Source organism: Rousettus aegyptiacus, unplaced genomic scaffold, assembly GCF_014176215.1.
Source record: "Rousettus aegyptiacus isolate mRouAeg1 unplaced genomic scaffold, mRouAeg1.p scaffold_m13_p_15, whole genome shotgun sequence".
NCBI classification, from domain to species: domain Eukaryota; kingdom Metazoa; phylum Chordata; class Mammalia; order Chiroptera; family Pteropodidae; genus Rousettus; species Rousettus aegyptiacus.
The window spans coordinates 58,133,445-58,147,581 of NW_023416290.1; the positions used below are offsets into that span (position 1 = coordinate 58,133,445).

At 61.3% G+C, this 14,137-nt stretch overlaps 1 protein-coding gene across 1 annotated transcript in view; it reads right to left on the minus strand.

Annotated features, from left to right (window-relative positions):
- The window catches only part of FAM135B (family with sequence similarity 135 member B), an 85,076-nt gene that overhangs the window by 52,877 nt on the left and 18,062 nt on the right, over window positions 1-14,137 (minus strand). The window contains exon 2 of the mRNA XM_016164292.2: window positions 995-1,090. Within this exon, the coding sequence (XP_016019778.2) occupies window positions 995-1,071 (77 nt within the window). The 5' untranslated portion in view covers window positions 1,072-1,090. The remainder of the gene's footprint in view (window positions 1-994; window positions 1,091-14,137) is intronic.

Below are 14,137 nucleotides of genomic sequence, written 5' to 3' on the forward strand. Positions count from 1 at the left end.
GTCTGTCTGTCTCCCTACGAGCTGGTCATTGCGTCGCGGTCACAGCATCTGCCTTTGATCCTCACGTTTATAGGGCCTGATACAGTGACATGCACTCGCTAGTGTTTGTGGTGACGGACGTGTGAGTGGAGGGCACAGTAAGACACAGACGGGCTTTGGAGCAGGGACGGAGGGTCCCCCCGAGCCGGCGGAACACAGCGGGTAAGGACCAGCTTCAGGCCTGGCTGGGAGCTCACGCTTGCGCGGGACTCTGCACCGGGCAGGTTTTGACGGCAGATCAGGAGGGGGAGGGGCGAGGCTCATCTGAGCGCAGACAACGAGATGGAGGAAGTTTCAGGTCCCACCACCCAGGCTCTGAGCTCGAGGCTGAGGCGAGGGCCGAGGAAAGCTAGGGGGCGTTTAAACAGAAAAGCTTTTCGGGCAGTACCTCCGTGAACGGTGTCACTACAGGAGGCATCTTCTAGAAGCGCGAGCTGCTCTGCACGTCTCATTTAATGCAGTCGACGCCTTAACCTTCCCGATCACCCCGCGAGAAAGGCTTTGCCATGGCCACTTTACAGGTGATTAAAGGCGGCTCCGAATGTTCTAAGAGACTTTTAAAGAGGCGTCTTCGCATTCTCAGAGCTTTGAAGTGGCAGAGCCTGACTTCCAATTCAGGTCTGACCGTCCCCCGACCCCCGCCCCTGCCCCCTAAGCCACGCTCCTCAGCGCTCCCCACCCCCGCCTTCTCGCCAAGCGTAAAGGCGACAACTCATGGTGCTTGGTGACGGGTCTGAAGAGAGATTTTCCCTTTGAGAATCCACCTCGGTCAATACAGACTTTAGATAAACGCCAGTTGACCGTTGACTCAAAGCAAACACCGCCAAGAGGCGCCGTGCACTCTGGGACGAGAAAGGCCGTCCACATGCGGCACCTCCACCCTCCGCCAGGAGGAAAACAAAAAACAAAAAACGTTTACACATACGCACAGAATACAACAGGGACGTGTACTCACCCCCTCTGAAAGAGATCCACGTTATAAAATTTGTGTAGCTCTACAGAAAACTCAACCGTTCCTTGGACTTCCGACATGATCTTTTTGGTTCATTACCTGGAAAAAAAAAAAAAAAAACAAAACAAAACAGGAGAGACATGAACGGCTTGAGATCACGTCAGGCAGACACGGAGCGTCTGAGCTTCTAGGACGGGAATCCGAACGGCGCTAGCTCAGGGGGACGAGAGCGTGTGACACACAGGCCCACGCGTGTGCCCCGGACGTCTCCGTCCTTGTTCATGGCTCCCTTCACAGGGAAGGACACGGAGAGACGAAGGGACTCAGGCCACGTCGCACGGCTCACACCCGGAGGGCCCAGGGCTTGGACCCGCGTATCCTAACTCTACCGCCGGGCCGGTCCCCAGGGCCCTTCCCCATCAGCAGCATGCAGGTGACAGCGTCCCAGCTGTGAGCACCTGCTTCATGGCCATCGGGGCAAATGGAGCTCTTGGCCTTCCACCTGTGACTTGAGCGAGTCACCATAAAAACTACCTGGGAGGCCTCCCCGGGGGATGGAGCAGGAGGCTATGACTGGGCAGCCTCCCAGGGGAGCCAGCGGCTCCTACACAGGTGGTGGCCAGCCCCGCCACGTGGAGGCGGTGTACGAAGGTGCGACTCAGTCGCCCTTCCTTCCGGCCAGCTGGGGAGTCGGCCCCGGCACCTGGAGCCAGCCCGCCTGCGCGGCTGGAGTGGCTGCACAGCTCTTACTTTTAGTGCAAGGCTGAGTATCTTTTGTCATCTGCAGGGAGAAGGCAGGCAGGTGGCGTCCGTCATGCCCGAGGGGACCCCGCGGAGGCCGCCGCGTCTGTGTGTGTGTGTGGGGGGGGAAGTGGGGTGCAGTAAGTGAAGGCGCCTCCGCCGCCGAGAAGCACTGTTGACCCTTCCCGGAGCCACAGCAGAAACAGGGAAGGAGGTGACAGCAAGCCGCGAAGCCGCCACAGGGTGACTCAGGGATGGCATTTCGGGCGCGGCGTCTGCTGGAGCCCGGGCCACGCCGTCTCCGGTCCCACTTCACCCGCGTCTGTCATGAGCTCCCCAAGTGTGACGGTGACTCAGGCTTCGTGGGCGGGCCCACACGGACCGCCCGGCTCTCGAGCCCCCCCCACCTCGACCGTGCGCCGCACCCGGGCTGCTGTCCCCCCACAGCCCCTCCCGGCCACGACCGACGCCCGTGGGGACCAGGCAGGCAGGGCCCGAGCGACCACGGGAAGCCACCAGGCGGTCGGCGCTGTCGGAGGTAAAGGGGGCCGGCCCCGTCGCTGTCCCCACGCCCGCCGGGTCTGCGTGGGGCCTCGGCCCGGCCCCCGCTCGCCTCAGCCTGTGTGTGAAGCCGGCCCCAGAGCCGGCCCCGCCCTCCTCCCGGCCCCGCCCTCCTCCCGGCCCCGCCTCCTCCGGGCCCCGCCCTCCTCCCGGCCCCGCCTCCTCCGGGCCCCGCCCTCCTCCGGGCCCCGCCCTCCTCCCGGCCCGCCGTCCTCCCGGCCTCCGCTCAGCTGTCTCGTCCACAGCGAGCCTCTTGGCTCCTTCCCGGCTCATCGCCTTCGCTTCTTTTTGGAGCATCGACCGTGCGATGGAGTCCTCTGCCTGCTCCGTTCCTGCCCCCGCTGCCGAAGGCCACCCCCAGGAGGGTGGGCTCTCGCCGACTCCCGGGCCGCTGTGCCCCCCGGGGGGGGGGGGCAGGGGAGGCCTGACCTGCAGTTAGCAGTCCACACTTAACCGGTCAATGAACAAACGTCAAGCCGAGTCCTGAAGCAAGGCCAGGGCTCAGGAGTCGGGGTCGAGAAAGGCCGTACCAGAGTCGAGGGGCCGGGACTCTGGGCACAGCTACGACATCGGACGCTTGACCATTTCATCCCGTTTCACCTTCAAAACCCGACCTCACGCATCGCCAGGGAAGTGCTCACGCTTTGGGGGACGGACACGGATGCCTGAGGAGGCGGCCGTGGCTCCCGACGGGCCCCACGACAGCCCGCATCGAGCTGCGAGCCCTCGGCCAGTGGGGCCGAGCGGTGATGCGCTTCTGGAGAACGGGAGCCCGGGCTGAGCTGGGGACTCGGGGGCGGGGCTGCGGGCTGCCAGGAGGCGCCCAGGGCGGGGTGGAGGCCGGTGCAGGCTAGGTGGGGTGGGGAGGGGAAAGGCAGCACCCCCCTTTCTCAGAGGCTGAGCTGGGCTGGCCACACAGGTCCATGCTCTGCTCCCCACTCCCTGCCCCTCACCCCGCTGCCCACAGCCCCGATCTCTGCACCGCACACACCTCGGAAGCTGGTCACGCTCTGCGGCCAGGGACAAGGGAGTCCGTCCGGGGATAGAGCTGGACGGGAGAGGGGAGAGAGGGAGACACAGCCTCACCATGCCTGTCTCCGCCCCACCCCGCTCTTCCTCCTCTGCTCCCCCGGCCCCCAGCCCCACACAGGGAGGGGGTGACGAGGCTGCCAGCCCCTGACACTGTGGGTCCTGTCCCCCGAGGTCCTGCACGCGCCAGACCCGACGGGCTCGCCAAGGCCAGGCTCCACGTCGTCCGGAATGAGACACACTCACATGTGCCCGTGTAAACATCTGTGTGTGTGTGTGTGTGTGTGTGCAAGTGTTGGGACAACTGTGATCCTGGACACTTCGTCACTTTAATCTTCACATAACGTGTGTGTGTGGATCTCAAACTATTTATATACATATGTATCACACACACACACACACACACACACACACGGAGGCACTATATATATAGCGCGCATGTGTGTGTGTGTGTGTGTGTGTGTGTGTGAGAGACGGGGGGGGGAGAGAGAGAGAGAGAGAGAGAGAGAGAGAACTGTGATACTCCAGTGTTCAGACGCCGTGAGGAGAAGCGGAGGAAGGTGTGGACGCGGCCGCCCTCTCCGAGCAGAGCTCGGCACTGGGAGTGTCACGTGAGGAATGAAGACCCCACCCACCCACCCATCAGCGAGCGGCACTTCGCAAGCCCAAGGGAGCCCAGGGCACCCGTTGTGCGTGCCACTGGGAGCCGGAGGGGTCTGGACATAGGGAGGAAGGACCTGGACTCCACACCAGGGTTTGGGTCGCAGGGGTCCAGGGGGCAGCAGAAGACAGCGCCAAAGCCGGAGCCACGGCTCCCAGCAGAAGGTCCGCCCTCCCCGTCCCCTGCTGGCTGACCACCCTGACTCTCTCGCATCCGCTGAGGAAACGCTGGTGGACCGGCCCCTTCCAGCGAGCGTCCGGCTGCCTGGGGGTGTCCCAGGGGGGTTCTAGAGCACCCAACTCCGCCAGGACGGGCCTGTCCCACATCCACCTCCGGCACCAGCTCCCTCTTCCCGCCCATCGACCTCCTGCCCCCCGCCCCTGGCCGGCATCACAGGCATCCCCTGGTCTCCAAAATCCTCCAGCCCTTCCGAGACTCCGGCCGGCCCCCTGCCACTCCCCATTTCCCCCACCGCCCGCCCCGCCCCGCACTCTGCACAGACTGTTCCTGGGTCTTGCCCCAACCTGTCCTGCCCGGCGACCTCCCAAAGCCCCCGCCAGAAGCCTCCGCAGGCCCGCTGCCCTCTGAAGGCACGCCGGCCGGCCCGCTCCGGTCCCGGCTTCTCCCCGGCCCGCCGTGCGGTAAGAACCACACGGGCTGACGCCTGCCGGGCATTCCCCGTGTGTCGGGCCCTTTCTGAGGTTTCTTCATATTGTGGACTTAACCCTGACCGTGAGCCCATGCGGTAAGGACTACGATGACCGCCCCCGTTTGACAGATGGGGTGCAGGCGAGGCATGCACAGGGGGGGCCACACGGCTGCGTGAGCAGCAAACCCTCGCTGCATCCGTGGCCGTCTGGCTATGGCCCGGCCCTCACCCTGAGCAGCGGGGACTCCAGTGGGGCGGGAGGAGGCTCGTCTGTCTCCCCGGCCCCAGCTCCCAGCTCGAAGGCGGCACAGGGAGCTGGCAAACAGGACCGACGGGCTTTGCGTAGGAAAAACACCTCTCACACGAGTGTCACACATCCAGACCAGGCTGGGAGTCTAACGTCTCGTTTGATAAACTCTTGCCTTTCCCGCCTCGTGCACAGTCTCTGCAGGCTGTTCCCCCATCTTCTGGCCCCTGGCCCAGGAGCCCTGCCACCCGAACCCGGCTTCCCCGCCCAGCTCCCTGGACCTCTGGGCCGCTTCAGAGAACGCCCTAGGCCAGAAGGCTAAGTGGCGGCTCTGCTGTGTGTGTGAAAACATTAGCTAATGAGAGTAATTCACACTAAAGTGTGAATGACACCAACAGTTGGAGGAGAGCAGGGAGGGAATGGAGTCGAATAAATGCCATATTTGGTGCCCGCGCCCGATCTTTCTGAAGCTCAGGGTCACCGCGAACGCTCCCAGTCGGCCGGTCCCCCTCCGTCACCCTGTCCTCGACGTCACGGAGCCAGGCCACCCTGGGAGGACGAGTCCGCGGATGCCGCTTGGCGCGGAGCAGCCACGGACAGCGGAGGGGGGGGAGGCCAACGCCAAACGCGGACCCCGCCCCCAAGCTCGCCACACCCAGAGCTGCAGGGCCGCCAACCCCGCACGCCCCGTCCCCCGCCCAGGAGCTGCCGCCGCTGAGCAGAGCAGGGCCCCGTCCAGTGGTCTGCGCCCCTGGGACTGGCCCCCCCCGCAACACCCGCTTCTGCTCCAAAGGACACACGTGCCCATGTGTCTGCCCACAGGACAGGCACGGCTCGTGCAGTCGCATGACTGGAGGATCCAAGGAAACCACCTGAACACACGTATGAAGAGGTTTCCTTGGCTAACCTGCCCCAGGTCCCGGCTGAGGCTGGAGCCCCCCATCCCACCCCAAGACCCCCGCTCGCACGGGGTGGGAGAAGGCTAACATCCCAGACCTAGAGGTATACGGTGAACCGCTCCGGCACGCGCCCAGTGCCCTGCTGAGAACGGCAGGCGGCGACCTCGAGTTCTGGGACGGCTGGGGAGCACGGGGGAGCACGGGGGAGCACGGGGGTGCAATGCCGGGGCCGGGGCCCGGGTGGCGGGCCAACGACCCGGCCGTTCCCGTGGGCGAGCGCCCAGGGCCTCCCTCCACCCGCCGCCGCTGCAGGGAAGCGGGGGGAAGGGAAGAATGAGAGGCGGAGGTCGGGGGGATGAGTCAGGGAAAAGTAGGTCAGCCGCCCACTCTCCCGCGAGCCCCGAACGTGGAAGGCGCTACCTGAGGCACCTGAGGAACCCCCTCTCTCAGCCTTGAACCCCGCACTGAGCGGGACTCGCTCCCTCCCGAGGCCGCCAGACCTTCCGTCCATCCGTCCGTCCGTGGGCCACCCGCGGGCTGCTCCGGCTTGCGGGCGGGAACCTCCCCCGACTTTGGGCCCCTCCCAACGCCAGGCCCCGCATGAACGCGTGAGCAGCGCCGTCTGCGATGGCGGGCGGGAACCCCAGCGGACCGTCTGCAGCGCGGCACCCCCGGTTGGGTGACTCAGTGGAAACCGAAGCCCGACCGTCCTCAGCTAGCTTATCTGCTTCCGTTTTCGCATGCAGGGGTCGGGGGCCCCCCGCCGCGCCCGGTGTGGCCGCCGCCGCCGCTGGTCTCCCAGCACTCCATGCGCTTGGTTCGCGCAGTTTTTCCCTGTGTCCAGAACACCGAACACGAGACGTGTCCTCCTAACGCCTCCGTCAGTGTGTGCGCGGTGCTGGCCGTAGAGCAGATCGCGCACACGCCCCGTAACCGGAACGGCGTCCACCGCACCACGACGTTCCGCCCAGGCCGGGCGTCTGCAGCGGGAAGGTCACGCAGACCGCGAGCCTCACGGACGTTTTCCACGACCGCGGTCCGGCCGCCCGCCGGCGACCTCGCCCTCCCCCACCGCCCGCCCCTCCCGCACAGCTCACTCGGCTCCTGGGGTTTCCTCCTCCATCCGCGCTGACCGCAGTGGCCAGTACTGACCTACTGTGAGCCACTCCCAGTCAGACACGGAGCATCGCCACCTCCAAGGCTCGGGACACTGTAAGGACTCCGAGTACGTGTGCGGGCACCTGCCGCTCACAACAGAGTCGATTGAAGCAATGGCGATTTTGTCTGCTCCCGATTCAGCGGACGGGAATCGAAGCAGAACTCAGCTGTGTCTGAACTGTGTAAAGCGGCGTCTCCGAGCCGTCCGCCGGGATCGCGCCTGTTCAGCAGCAGCTCCCTGCCTCGCCGTCCTCCCTCCCCGAAGCCTCCGATCGCGTGCTCCAAACCAGAGGTGCTCGCTTCCCCGTGCAAGCCCTCTGCCCCGACCTGCCCTGGTCCTTTCCGCATTCTCCCTGGAGGGCGGGGGATGTCACAGGCTGGCACACCCGTTGTCGCCGTCCGGGACACCGTGAGGAGCTAGCTGCACAATAAGCAGAAGGGCGAGGAGGCAGCCGGGCGGTCGGCACCGCTACCGGGAAGCGGTCATCCGCGGAAGCTCGGCGGGTGGGGAGGAGGGGAGCAGAAGGCACGGGAGCGCCGGCCCTGGGCGGGTGGCCGGCCATGGACAATGAGCCGCCCGCGTGCGCCCCATCCTCGAATCAGAACAGCGGCCGGACTGCCCTTGGGAGTCTCCGCGCTCCGGGCGCATGGCCTAAGCTTAGACACGCTTGAGTCACAAGGACGAAATATTATTAGTTTAGCTGTGTTTTAGCTCCAGCTTTCTCTCTGAATCATGCGTGCATGAATCATAATCACCACTCTCCATATTTCAGAGGCGAGCGTATAATTTTTCTTACCCAAGGAAAGAAATTAATTGCTGCCTAAATGTGAATCTAACTTCGTTTCTGAAGCTCTCGGATTGATTCACTTCTGAACCTACATTTTCTTTGGGAATAAGCAGGAAAGCTGAAAAAAAATAAATAAAAAATAAATAGAGCGGCGCATAGTGAGCACCTGCCCTGTCCGTGACTCTGCTCCACGCATCCCCAGGGCGAGGCAGATGTGATCACGCCCATTTTACAGATGACGAACCTGAAGCCTGTGTAAGCAACAGAGGGGCCCGTGATCACACAGCTGGTAAGAAGCAGGCCGGGGGATCCCAGTCCTTACCCTCTCACCGGGGACATGGGCGGACATGTCAGAAGTGCGGGACTTGGCAACGTGAAGGAAGGATTAGAGGAAAGCACAGGTGCGTCCTTCGATAAGCAGAAATCACCACTGTGGACTGTCGCGGTCGTCATCACCAGGGAACGGACCGCCCGGCCGCCAGCTCGGCAGAGACCCTGGGCCGCGGCGGCGGGTTTCACCTTTCTGGGGCCGTCCGGGTTGCTTCGCCTTATCTGCAGCCTCCCCCTTCGCGTCACGTGATTCCAGAGCTGGGAACCTGCGGGTCGGGTCGGGTCGCAGCGCCCGGACTCCCGCGGGCTGACTTCCTGACTTCCTGTCGGGTGCTGCTGCGGCGGGTGGTGGGAGCAGCAGGCAGGCGGGGCCGCAGAGCGGGCGCGTGGGCTTCCCGCAGCTTCCCCGGTCCCGCCTGTGCGGTCCCGGCCCAGAGCGCATCTCCGCCTCGGGCTCGGCTTTCCCGCGGCACCTTCCCGCACTTTCACCCCCTCAAAGCTGCCAGCAACAAAAACGAATTGTCTCCACGTCAGTCCTAACGCCACCCGCAGAGAGCCACACGCTCCGGCTTTGCGGCAAGCCCCTCCTCGAAGTCCCAGCCCGGCTGCGTGACGCTCTCCCCGGAGGTCTCAGCTCTGAAATTCCGGCGACGTCCGTTCCTCCTTCTAACTCCCTCGGCTCTAGCGAGCATTACCTCTGCTTGCAAGGTAATCAATTATTAATAATCACGAATCGATTAATCGACGATCGCATCATTAATAATAAGTACTAGTCATCGCGTCATCTCAATGCCCTTTGCTTGGCTCTGTCGACCTTCCGACACTCATATAATCAATCTCCAATATTGAGCGCCCTCTGTCTGGAAGGAGCCCCGATGGTTTTATTTTTCTGATCAGGCTGGGAGGGCTCTTTCGCTTGGCACCAGAAGTACGCCCAGGAAGGTCGGCCTCAAAGACGGGATCCAGAGGCTAGGCTCCTCATGTCTGAGCCGAACGCAGGGCCGAGCTCTTTGACAGTGAAAAATGAGATGCTAATTAATAATCCATGGCAAGAAGTAGCAGAGCCATCCGTTCCCTGCCTGTGGCTTCTGGGGAGGACGTGCCAATTCCAGCGAGCACCTTGAGGACCAGAGGGTGCTGCACTTGGCTGCAGTGTTCGTGACGACCGTGAGGATGCGGGGTGGCACGGACACGTCTCACTGTGGGACGGAATGAGGACGGAGCAGTGACATTAGCCCTCGTCTTCTGAGGAGAAACTCTTCAGCCTCTTTCCCAGTCGCGGTAGCAAGCGGCACTGTGTCCGTCATCAGCACGGTGCAACAGGTCAAGGTCGAGCGTCTTTAAAACAACTGTGTCTCTTTGTCTCACAGGGTCCGTGGCCGGGGGTTTAGGAAGAGCCCAGGGAGCTCGATCTGCCTCAGCACCTCTGAGGACACAGCCGTCCACACGTCCGTCAGGGCCGCGGCGCCTCGAGGCTCGTCTGGGGTCCGGGGTCGAGGGGCGAGGTCGCCCGCCCGGGGCGCTGGTGCTGGTTGTCGGTGGGGCCCTCAAGTTTGCCCACGGGCTGCTTCGGCGGGTCCTTCCCAGAGCAAACACCCAAGAGAACAGGACGGCCCTCCAGCGCCTCTGTGACCCGTCCCGGCAAGCCGAGCCCATTGTTTCTGCCATGACCGACGGGCTCCGCAGGCCAGTGCGGGAGAAGACGGCTTAATAAGCACGTGAACAGGACATCGGGACGTGGGGACCGCTGGGGCCCCCTTGGAAGCTGGACCCCATTCGGAACTTAAAAACGAGGCAGAGGACGGGTGTGAGTCTGCCGGACAGGAAGCCGAGGAACTCCCGGCCCGATCTCGTCATCACCCGCCGCAGGGACAAGGCCACCCACACTCAGAATCCCACACGTGGAAAGGCCACATTGGGGACAACGCCGTTCCGGGCTGTGCTGAGAGGTGCTCGGCTGAGACCCCGCCGTGCGCACCGGGAACTTCACCGAGGGCACCCTCGTCCATTCTTGCCCCCGCCCCTTGCTTCCCCCACTTAGGTCCAAGGGGGGAAAGAAAAATAAATAAATAAAAGTATGACAGACCAAAGGTGGCTCTTCATTTCTCCCTCAGGCTCTGATGTCCCCAGACCCCTGCAGCTCCACAAACCAAAGTTCCTCCCTGCACCTTGGGATTTACTCACAGAGCCAGATGGTGACGACCGTTCGGAGAATGAGCAGAAGGCAGGGGACCGCCTGAGGCTCCACGTGGGGACCGCCTGACGCTCCACTGGGGACCGCAGGCAAGCCCCTCCGCGGACGAGCAGGTCCGCGTGCCGTGGAGTGTGGGCTCCGGGGCCCGACGGCCTGGGTCCGGCTGTCAGCGCTCAGCATGCTTACTCCCTTGAGACATCTGCCAAGTGACCTAAGCTCAAGGGGCGTCCTCGTAGCACCTGTCCCGTGGAGAAAGCCACGGCACCGACTCCATCCAGAGAGGGACAACGCGAACCCGACGACACGCAGGGGGTCTTCGCCGTGCTCCTGACAACCCCACGTGCTCCTTGTTTCGCTAACGAAGAGCCTGACGCCCAGGGAGGGACGCGGCCTTCCCCAGGGCCGTGCAGATGTGAGGGCCGGGCCCGGGAACCAGGTGTCCCAGCTCCGAGGCCTGCGGTGGGGGCCGAGTTAGCTGGACGGGTAGCGGAACAATTCACTCAGGCTCCTTTTAAATTACACGAGCTCCTTTTACACCCACCGCTCTTAAAAAGGAAAAATATAACTTTGCGAACGTCTCTACGGCCAGCTGCCCGAGCGTTTAAGCCATCGCACCGGCCAAGGTCCTCTCCAAGGGCCAGTCCTCCGGGCCGAGAAAGGGGCTCAGTTAGAGCTCAGGTGCATCACTGGAACACGGCAATGTCTCGGCGGCCCATTTTTTCCCTTCATTCATCAAATGGAAAATAACTGCACTTAAGCGATGGCTTTTGAGGGATTTACAGTTTAGTGCTGCTGACAGGGGTTATGACATGGCCGTCAGGTTCCAGCATCTGGTCCCTGGAGGGACCAGGGAGTTTGTCTGTCTGAGCCGCCTCGTTAAACAGGGGAGACTCTGAAGTCAACATACTACAAAACTGTCCGGATGTTACTGCGCACAGGGGCAGCGCCGCGGCGGGTACTAGGGTCTGACTCTGCGCGCTTCCTCCCGATTTTGCTCGGCACTTAACATCAACAACAACAAAAAAATCCTTATGGCCGTAGATTGAGTCGAATTCATCGGAGAAGGCGGCTGTGCTTTCACAGACAGAAAGCGCCACAGAACTCGGGTCAGGAGGGATGGAAACGACTCGTCGCTGTGGACCTACTGCGTGCCAGGGGCTCCGCCACTTGTCCCACGTATAGCCTGCTCCCCACGAGGCTGCAGACTCCACGCGAACACACGCCCTGCTCACGGCCCCTCACCTTCGCGGCACTGGCCCTCAGCCCAGGGCTCGGCGCGTGGACGACATTCGATGCGCGGGTTGAGGAAATGAATGAGCTCGCTTAAAACCTTAAGACGCCAGATGAGTGCTGAGTTATAAATGAGGGAAGCGAGGCTCGGCTTCCTTGAATGATGTGTCGGATCCTCTCAGGGAATAAATGTGGCAACTAGAAGTAATCAATCACGTGACCTCGGGAAGAGGGAGTCCTTGGGGAGTCTTATTTTAACGTAGAAGTAAGATTGCTTTGAATCCAACAAATATCATGCTGTTGATACACAGTCCTTTCAAGTGCCCTGGAGATCAAATATGCCCCTGGGGAGTTATGCTGGTCCCACCCTGTTTGCTGGACAAATTCTCGGACCATCGATCAGAGAAAAGAAGTCTGCAGAGGGGACGTGGTCCTCACACCTGTCACAGGTTTCAAAGTCACCAACGTCCAAAGTAACCAGGGTCTCCTACTCTATAAATTCCAAGTAGTTGGTCTGATAGCATCTTTTAGTAAGTTCTAGCCAATTATGTGAAATTAAGCATAACATAGCTGAAATAACAATAATACATAATTATGACATAATAATAATTACAAATTGTCAGAGCTTCAAGTCTAAGAACTTGAAATGTATCACCTCATTAACTCCCCACAACAAACCTAAAAGTAGGTTATTATCATCGCTGTAATAATCCCCATTTCATGGATGAGGCAACTCAAGAAGACGGAAACATGTGAGTCCAGTGGATGAGCCACTTCTAAATCGTGACTCTGCTTCTTCCTGCCTGGCATTACGCTCCTCGTGCATGGATGCAGAGGCGGGTGGGCGGGTAAGTGCGTGGACGGAGCGATGGGTGGGGATGGATGGAAGGACGGAAGGATGGATGGATGGATGGACAAATGGGTGATGGATGGATGGGTGATGGATGGATGGATGGATGGATGGAAGGACGGATGGATGGATGGACGGACGGATGGATGATGGATGGATGGATGGACGGACGGATGGACGGATGGATGATGGATGGATGGACAGATAATGGATGGATAGATGATGAATGGATGGACGGATGGACGGATGGATGGATGGACGGATGGATGATGGATGGATGATGGATGGACGGATGGATGATGGATGGATGGATGGAGGGATGGATGGACAGATGGATGATGGATGGATGGATGATGGATGGATGATGGATGGATGGATGGACGGATGGGTGATGGATGGATGATGGATGGATGGATGGGTGGGGGATGGATGGATGGATGGATGGATGGATGGGTGATGGATGGATGGGTGGATGGTTGGATGGATGGATGGAAGGACGGATGGATGGATGGATGGATGGGTGATGGATGAACAGGTGGTGGATGGATGGACGGATGGGTGATGGATGGATGATGGATGGATGGATGGGTGGGGGACGGATGGACGGATGGATGTGCAGGGAGTATTGGTGCCAGGGGTGCCCAGTCTCTAAGCGCCCACTCCGACCTATAATGCACAGTGTGAATAACCGTGAGGACTGAGTGGTGCTGGCATTCTCGAGGAGGCCAAGGAGGGGGTATGTGTGTGCAGACTCTGAATCAGACACACCCATCCACATGCCGGCCCCACAACTGACCAGCTGCCTGCGCTGGCGAGCGACTTCTCTGAGCCTCGATCTTCTTCTTCGCCAGGAGAGCAGAGTCGAGGGCCTGTGACGGACACCGTAAGGCCTGAAAAACCTAAACTGTGTCCTAGCTCTTCAGCCCTTTACAGAAAATGCTTGCTGACCCCTGACTGGGGAGCTCGCCGGAGTCTCTGCTGTTTTCAGGAGGTGCACGGAGCTCACAGAGAGTACCACGTGATGGGTTTCCTGCCGGCGTGTGGCTAACTTAGGCAGAGGAAGAGGGAGTCGCGGGGTTTCTCACTTGCAAAATTGCCAGCGTGTGCTGTGGCCACACGGAGCACGGGTGTGCAAATTCCTCACAGAGAGCAGCCCAGGCAAAGACAACGCCGCCCACACAGCTCCCTCCACCCCCCAAAGAGCCCGCCTGAAGAATGACAGGGATTCCGCAGAACTAGCCACCGAGGGATCAAAGGCGGACAGACCTGACAGGGCTCCGGCGACTTCCGCCATGGACGCCGGCAGGCTCCGAAGCCGCCCCCGTGCCCGGGCGAGAAGGGCACCTGTCCGCACTGTCCGAGGCAATGTCGGCTTCACGGCCAGCGGAGCCGATGACCCGAGCTGGCCTGACAGATGCTACCGCTGCTACTACTGCTACCAACACTGAAACTACTCGTGACAGCCACAATAAACCCGCCCAACGAAAATGCTTCCGGAAACAAAGAAAAATGTGTATATTTCATACATCAGTTATTTTCTTTTCTTTTCCACCGATTTCTACTTCATGCACCGAAGGCTGCTGGGGACGGGACACTCTGTTCCATGGCTCTCGCATTTATTTTTGGCTTTGCACCTTCACAGAATGCTTTCCTATTTAGCAGAGCAGATCGCATCCCAGTTCCTCCAGAGGCCCGGGAGGGCGGGGCTCGGGGTCCCGTGATACTCAGGGTCCCGTGATGCTTAGGGTCCCGTGATCGGACCCAGGCCAAGCCGCCTGCGAGGGCGGCCGCTCCACTGCTGAGCACGTG